General features: G+C 35.4%; 1 protein-coding gene across 1 annotated transcript; it reads left to right on the forward strand.

Annotated features, from left to right (window-relative positions):
• The first annotated feature begins 2379 nt into the window (after positions 1-2379).
• Positions 2380-4431, forward strand: LOC127120241 (40S ribosomal protein S21-2). The gene is made up of 3 exons (XM_051050652.1): positions 2380-2580; positions 2697-2829; positions 4133-4431. Exons 1-3 carry the CDS (start codon positions 2531-2533, stop codon positions 4193-4195), a joined length of 246 nt encoding a protein of 81 aa, XP_050906609.1. The 5' UTR covers positions 2380-2530; the 3' UTR covers positions 4196-4431.
• The last annotated feature ends 4449 nt before the right edge of the window (positions 4432-8880 follow it).

Below are 8880 nucleotides of genomic sequence, written 5' to 3' on the forward strand. Positions count from 1 at the left end.
AATTTGATGAAGCGTACTAACATTGTATGTTTTGAAGAGTTAAAGGACCAATATGAACGTTTTCCAAGTTAAGGGACCAAAATGAACCTTGAGGTTAATATACGAGACTAAAAAGGGTATTAAAGCTAGTTATCGCGGTGGCAAACCGCTGTCCTATCAGAACTTGGAAAAGAAATATATTCCACACCTCTAATTAGGAACTTGTATGAGTCATTAGACCGGGAGACCATTTACATATTGATAAAAACCTCCATATCGAGTCACATATTTTTGGGAATTTTTGAAAATTGCTCAAAGGCCGATTTAAAACCCAAAAATTCGGCGATGAGGTAATCAATCCCCCGACCAATATGCTACCACTAGAAGCCTTAGAGACTTTCTCTATATGCTTAGAAAAAAACACAATGGAATATATATAGCCCTTATTTGAGAATTTGAAAAATCCCATCTAAATGTGATTTGCTTAATGTGTAATCAGTAGTAGAAAACTTGAATGCAACAATGTCATGTTGGTTATCCACCATTATGTTAATTTTCACCTATAGGGTACTAAAAAAACTATAGGGTGACTCTAACATACACTAGACTTATCAAAGACGTGAAATAGCTCATTCCCAATCGATTAAACATTTTCTCAATATCTCCACCAATTCCTAAAATTTGAATAACAATTTGGTCAAAATACCTTGTTGTAGTGATTCGTCGTTGATCTCGTATGGGTTTGAATTTGTTCTACTCCCTCATTTTCGTCTTAATATAGATGTTTGCTTGGTGTGTGATGTTGAATGCGCTTTTCATTTGTCTGCGCGTTTAGGTTCCATTGTCATGAGAATTTGGTGAGGGAGGTTGTGTGAATTTGGGGGATTTATTATTCTTGTAGTGGGTATATGGTAAGTTTTAGGTTGTGAGTGTTGTGGATGAAGATGGAGTGGGATTTATAAAGTTTAGGGTTTGAGGTGTTGGAGGTTTGAGAGAAGTTAGGGAGATTTTGCGTGTAGAGAGAGCCGAAGGTGAGAAATTAGAGAAAATGAAGGAATTTTAAATTTTTGAGGTGTGGAGGATAAGGTTTTTGAGGGGTGGAGGATAATGTTTGAGTGGTGGGGTGGGTTGCGGGTAGGGGTGGCAAAACGGGTTCGGCCCGCGGGGCATGCCCGTTTTGCCCGCACTTTTGTACGAGGCGGGCCAAGGATTTAGGCCCTCACCCTCAAATGTGTTCGCCCCGCCCCGCCCCGTTTTTTTCGCGGGCTTTTGCGGGCATGTGTATTTACATAAAATTTTGCATTTTTAGGCTTAAAGAGTGCAGTGCCCGCAGACTTTCCCTGCCCCGCCCTCACGTTTTTGCGGGGCGGGTCTAAGTTTTAGGCCCACATCCTCAACTATGACCGTCCCGTCCCGCCCCATTTTTTTGCGGGCTTTTGCGTGGCGGGCCTAAACGGGGCGGACATGCCCGTTTGCCACCCCTAGGTGTGGGGTCCTATCAATCAAAAAATGGAAAAAGTTAGAAGTTGGGCACTTAACGTATTACGACTGTAATGGTCATTATGACCATACCGTAATTCACATAAGAAGTGTATATGGGGGAGTGGTCTTGTCACATTTCGACCCTAGTGGCCATTACGACCAGATCGTGACATGCTTTGGTTATTGGGGCAAAAATATGTTGTTTTGGAGATTTGTGGTGCATTGTTTTTTTAAAATTTTTTTATGCATTTTAACTCAACTATTTTGTCTGGACCAATTTTTTCATCGAGCTTCCTTCACTTATTCCTTTATTAATTCATCTCTTCTCCATTTTTGTGAGTTACTTTAAGCCTATAAAATCAAAAGCACACAAACGAAAATATTATAATTCAAAAATATGTGGATTGTCTCCCACATAACACTTCTTTTGGGTCATTAGCTTAACATTTTCACTTTATTTCCTTAAGAATGTGTCTTCAAAATGAAGCACACCCATTTTTCGACTTCGTATCCTATCATATAATGCTTAAGCTTCTCCTTATTACCGTAAATAAAAATAGTGTACTCATTCTAAACCTTGATTGCACCGAATATGATATTACTTTTCTCACTAAGAATGGTCTAGACCATTGAGAGTAGAGCTTTCTTGGGAAGATCTTAAACCTAGATTTCAATAAATATACGAGTTATCCCTCTCTTAAATCTCTTCTTAGAATATGCTTGTCATGCCATCTTTTAGTTTGTTCCTTATAGCGCATCACCCAACTTGAATGCCCAATCTTTTCTAGAAAAAGATACCAAATTCTCTGAATCATGCATGCGGTTAAAAAAGAAAAAAATCAAAATAAAAGGAGGTGTAAGTAACGTATGTTTTTCTTTTTACTAAACAAGTTTATGCTAGCCTATATTACGACACTAATTGGGCCATATCCAAAAACCCGCTCCACAATAACAAAACATTTCGAGGGTTTGGGATTTACATTAGCATTGCATCTTCTTCTCATTGCTGCCTCCTTTTCTTTCTTAAAATCCAAATACGTTTCTATTCAATTTCACAACAAATCTCAAGATGCAGAACGAAGAAGGACAAATCACCGAGCTCTACATCCCTAGGAAGTGGTATATACACTTCAACAATCACTTTCGTTGATTCATAGAAAAATTAGAGTTATGTTGTTTATTTGTTGTTTTGGTTACGGAATTTGATTGGTTTTGTTTGATTGGATCCGTTTCAGTTCTGCCACAAACAGATTGATTACAGCTAAGGATCATGCTTCGGTTCAGATTAACGTAGGTCACCTGGATGAGAGCGGTGTCTACAATGGTCACTTCTCCACTTTCGCACTCTGTGGCTTCACTCGCGCTCAGGTTTTTACTTTCTCATTCTATTTTGGATTTTCATGGATTTTCATTGTTATTAGAGTTAACTGATTAGGGTTTTTGTATTGTTTGTATCTGTATGGTATACCCTAATGTTTTGATTAAGTAGATTTAATTGTGTTCAGTTTCAATGCTTAATTGTGTTTATCCTATTCATAATTAACCGGTTTTGGATTTTTTTGGGGCATAAATTGGTCGAGGCGGGGCACTGCACATTTTGAGTCCATAAAACACAATTTATATTAATGTCAATGCCTGCAAAACCTTGGAAAAGAAAACGGGGTGGGGTGGACACAGAGTGTGCAGGCCTAAACCCTTAGCCAGCCACGCACTGAAGCTCTGAGACATCACTCACACGGCACACGCCGTGTCGGACATCGACACATACGGCACATATCAGACGCGTTTTTGAAGTGTCCAACGAAAAAAATTTAATTGCTGCGGACACGGATACGACACCTTATTTCAAATAAAAGACATAATCCAATTCAGAAAAATCCAGAATAAAAAAAAATCCAACTCAAAAATTTCCTAAAGTTAAAAAATAAATAGGTTTGTTAGCTTTTAAATTCTACTTCTTTGGATGAGTCAGACTTAGAGACTAGTTTTCTCAATCTAAGTGACTATGATATGATTTGTATCATCTTATTTTGGTGGATTTATTTATGTCTTGTTTTTTTTTATTGAAAGTACTAAGTTTTAAATGAACATAAATTTTGCTTTATTTTAAACTGTTTACAAATTTTTCCCTTAAATTACATTATTATATTAATATATAAAATATATATAGCCATGTCTGTGTTCTATAATTTTAACATTAGCGGGGTCCTCGGGTTTTGTGTCCGTGTCCGAGTCCGGGCTTCATAGTCCAACAAGTTTGACTCGTTTTGCCACCCCTAGTTAAGTTTGTATTTTTTCAGAAATTTATCTTATTTAGAGATAGATGTTTCAATGGTAAAATTTACAACTTTTGGGTTTGTGTCAAAACTGAAAATGAAGAATGGAATGTCTATGAAAGTTGACAGAAATTTCATTGTAAGAACTCTGAGTGAATTTTAACTAAATGATACAACTAATTCTTATTGATATTTCTCAAGAAGAGTATTTGAAAGTTCAAATTTGAAAGTGAAAGTACCTATGATTAAACTTTTGTTAAATAACACTATCTACTGAAACATTGTTAAGTTATACTAGTTTTGGTTCTTTAGAAACACATTGAAAGTACATACTCTTACCAATATGATATATTGTCTGTATTCGTCTACGATCTTAACGGGCTTTTTATTTTCAGGGAGACGCTGACAGTGGAATTGATCGTCTGTGGCAGAAAAAGAAAACTGAGCTTAAACAGTAGATGCAAGATCACATCTTTGTTCTGTTTCTTTTTGATAGATTTTATGTGTCTAGTTCCGGCTATTCTAGAGAGATATTGAATTATTTTGATCTATGTATTGCAATCCTTTTTTAAAAAGTTGCTAGAAGAACTTGGTGTTTGATATGGATTACAAATTCTGAATTTCCTATGGATTACAAATTCTGAATTTTCTATGGTAGTTTCAATGTATTCAACAAAGTTGCTTTTTAAAGTTATTTAGTGTTTTCTTTAATATTTTGAAGGCTAGCGTTTACTGTCATCTGGAATCACATTTGCCTACTCTTCCCTGTTGCATCCAATCAATCCAATGAAAAAAAAAACATCTAACTATTTCTATTGTTTGTGCAATATTGTTAGATTTAGTTTTTAAAATTTTGTTTTGAACGATGTTATAGAAATAGATTAGAATTTGTAATGAAGGTTGGTTAAAGAGTGGATCAGTTATCGCAAGTGAAAAGTTCAACTCTAGTCGAGAGTCACTATGCAAGAAGGGCTTTATTGAAATATTTATAAGCGTTTTTTTTTGGTACATAGGAAAAGAAGAAAAAAGGTAAAAAAATTATTTAGAAAATTAAATTTCACTAGTATTAGCTAGTGGGGTTCGAGGTGCGGTTTTCACACTAAAAATCAGAACTGCAAATGCAATCTGGGTTGGTTCGATATTTTACAAGATTTTTAACGAGTTATACTTACAATTATATAGAATAACATAACTATATGTTTAGTTTTTCATACATTATCAAATAACAATAAAACTCACAAAAATTTCTCATTCAACATATTAAAATAGGATTAGATAAAAGTGAAATAAAAAATATAATAATATAAAACAATATAAAAAAATATAATAATAAAAAAAATGGAGGAGAGAAGAGATTAGAAAAGATGAAAAAGAAAAATATAACAGATGCGAGATTAGAGAACAAATGCGCGATAAAAACGTAATTTGAAGAGAAATCCATAACATAAAAATGAGAAGATGAAAAATAAAGAAAATAAAAGAGGAGAGATTAAAGTATAAGAGGTCAGACATACATGACAAAGAAGATGAGAGAAATGTGCGATACTATTAAGAATTTTGAGAAGGTTGAAACTAAAATTCGAAGTGTGAGTAAGGGAATATCTGCAAGGTTAAAGCATAATAGATTTGAGTTTTGGGATGTGGGATTAATGAAGTTTGAGTTATAATATAATGCGGTTTGGTTTGCTTTAGTTCGGTTTTCAAAATACAAACCGCAAACCAAACCAAACCGCACAATTTTGTTAAAAAATGGCTAAAACACATCAAAACCAATTGTGGTTTTTGTGGTTTCAGTTTAGTTTACTTTGGTTTGCGGTTTTCTATTGGGTTGGTTCAGTTTTGAACACCCCTAGTATTAGCAAGTAGGAGAGTGATAATTTGTATAGAAAATAAAATTTCACTAGTAACTCTATGTTTTACTAGATGGTTAGCATAAACATTCCTCTCCCTAAGAATATGAAATATTTGAACTCATCATTCCCTAGAGAAAAGTTCTATAATATTGTGAAGAATTGCGGCATAGTGACGTCAAACATTAACAGACTTTGAGATAAATTTGATAACATAGTTGAAGTTAGAATAACACATCAAGTCTTTGATGTCCAGTTTTCAGATCATATGCTAACCATGATATAACACTATCAACTTTATACGAAGGATGTTACAATATCTAATATTACTTGCAAAATTGTGAACCCAAGCATCGACAACATTTTAAATAATCCACCAAAACCCAAGACACAGGGATTACTGAGGCTACTTTCATCAACATTCAAAATCATATTACTACCTTTGTGTGCATTCCATGTGATCGTTCTTGTTGGATGAGATAAATTATGCTTGAAAAAACATTTAGCTAGCAAATTAGCATAATTCACTATGATGAGTTTCAAAGTATAGGATAATATCACTTCATTCGCAAGACACAATTTGTTCCTAGCACGCCACAACCACCAGGAAGCAGTAAAAAAGATAGAGTCATCATCGATGCCATGTCTAATCCAATCATATAATTTATTATCTTGAAAGAATAGTGGGTCCAAGAAGCCAATAAATTTCCAAAAGTGAGTAGCAAATTCACAGTCTCTTAGGCAGTATAGAGTTGACTCAGCGTCCTAATTGCATCTAGGACATAAATTCGTCAGGAGCATACCACGATGACACAACATCAATCTCGTAGGAAGGGATTTATGTAAATTCGTCCAATTGAAAAACTTCACCTTCTCAGGAGCACGAATATGTAACACCCACTCCAAAGATTTATTGTCTATTCTATTATGAACAAATTCAAGTTTATTGAGTCAATTATAACCATCCCGAGCAATATAGATACCATCTTAATTGCCTTTTCTAGTTAACCGATCAGGCACCATGTGTTTACTACGAAACTTGGTAAACAAAACAAGTTTGATTTCACTTAAGGCATTAAACTCGAAAAGATCTCAGGACATATTGTGTGAAAATCAAAGGTTTTAAACATATTTTTGTCACTGAAGTCGAAATATAAAAGAAACAAAAGATAATTGAAATGAAACTCAATGCAATAAATGACTGAGAATAAAGATTTTGATTTGTAAAAAATGGAATGCGTATAGATACTTTCTTGACTCTTTTCTTACAAACACACATATACTTTGACTTTTACATGATTTGTGTAAAATTGCGGCATCTAAAACATAAGTGAATTCTTACTTATATACTAGTCCTAAGTTAACCGTCTACAACAGTCAACTAAGCAAAATATGCCACATCTTCATCTCCATGCAACCTTCGTCTTTGAAAGGCTCCCATGTGTCCTCAAATAACGGTCTGATCTTATCCACTTACACCTCATTCGACTACTTGAAAAATAAACATCTTGGATACTCTGAATTTCACTAAGTCCTAAAACCATTAAACTCCCTGGTCTCTAACTGATTGCAATTCGACCAAAGTTGACACTACTTCTCGACAAATCAAATTTGTCAAGATCTCCATGGTCATAACTTATCATATCTTTATAATTAATGTTTGTGTCAAAAAACCCTTCATCTTGCAAACTTGACACCGGAAAAAACCCTTTGGTCTTCATGATTCCGACATCAAAAGGCAACGATGGAAGAAGTTTCGTACCTGAACCGCCAATGGCTAAAGAAAAAATTACCTTTGACAGAAACATGTACTCATCCCTTTCACCCTCTCTGATAAACTTTTAGCGTTCTTAGGACCATTTCTGACGGCTAAGTTACAACCTGGGAAGGTAAAATACTTTTTCTCGTGTTATTCTGTTACGATGCCTTATGAGTTCGAAGAACGCTCCCTCAACTTATATCTCATTGAAACACCCACGCATGTCTTCCAACCTGCTCCCCCTACTTAAAACAAAGAGTATATTGCTTGGCTCGACAGATTCCAAGGAAAAATACAAAAATAATGGGAAGCCCTAGGTATTTTTAATGTCATCCAATTATCGAGAATTGGCCCTAGGGATAAACCAACCATGTTTCTTGCGTTGATCTTCTTTTGGGAGGGTTCAACCAATACATTCCAATTTCCCTATGGAATGCTTACACCAACATTATTTGATGTAGCAGCTATGGCATGACTTAACCCTATAGGCGAAACTTTCACTCCCACACTAGAAACTAGAAATAGTTAATGAGCTTGTTTTCGAACGTCCCAACTTTAAAGACTACATCACCGACCATCACCAGAAAAAGACTGAAGAGGTTTCCGACCAAGAACATATAGCGTTTCTAACTCTTTGGCTATCTTATTTTTTATTTTGTTCCAGTTCCTTACAAATAACCAAAAAATATGTTCCTTTAGAAATCCAACTCCACGAAGGTTGAAAAGTATCGCTTAATAAGTTATTCTTAGCCAGCTTGTATCAATCTATAGGTAGCGCTTCCCATAAACTCAAACATCTCCCTGAAACCAATAAAAAATAACTTCTTTCTGGTCCCTTATGGCATTTACAACTTTGGTTGAATCCCACATTCGAACCAAAGTTACACATAATCAATTCAAAAGCTTTGATAAAAGAAAATGACTGTAGGAGCATCGAAGGCACTAGACATTCCTTAACCACTCCATATGATACTCCCTCATAAATAACTTTCATGAAGTACATTAACCTATTCGTCAAATCAACAACCTTCGTTTCGACCATGGCCCCCTTCCTAGATAGATCTGTTAGCCCGACCTGGTTTCAAAACAAGTTTCCTGGTGTGACTCCCTTTGCTTCTGCGATGTCAAACTCCATTTGGGAAGCCTTATTAGCTCCGACACTCTTATCCACTCGCATTGATACAAGAACCACTAGCTTCGGCTTCATTGGCTATCAACCTAATTTAGTGGCTAGGTAATTTGGTTTCAGCCAAATGCTGCCAAAGTCCCTTTATACTTGGGAGGACGACATCTGTTGGTCGGAAAGTAAATTTTCTATTCAGGAATACAGAGACTACATGGCGTTCGCTCGACAACAAGTTCTAGAACTTCCTACATTCTAATACCAAACCTTCTTCTTATCCATAGCGGAGTTCGATGGTTGGTGGTCAAAATACTTTGAAATTAGCTTCTCCGAAGAAAAATTTCGATAGAGACTGTCGACCGCCTTTTCCAACTTGCAAGAAAATCCTGAGAAGAAAGTAGGTACATGTTA

The sequence above is a fragment of the Lathyrus oleraceus genome, chromosome 2 (genome assembly GCF_024323335.1).
Source record: "Lathyrus oleraceus cultivar Zhongwan6 chromosome 2, CAAS_Psat_ZW6_1.0, whole genome shotgun sequence".
Taxonomy (NCBI): domain Eukaryota; kingdom Viridiplantae; phylum Streptophyta; class Magnoliopsida; order Fabales; family Fabaceae; genus Lathyrus; species Lathyrus oleraceus.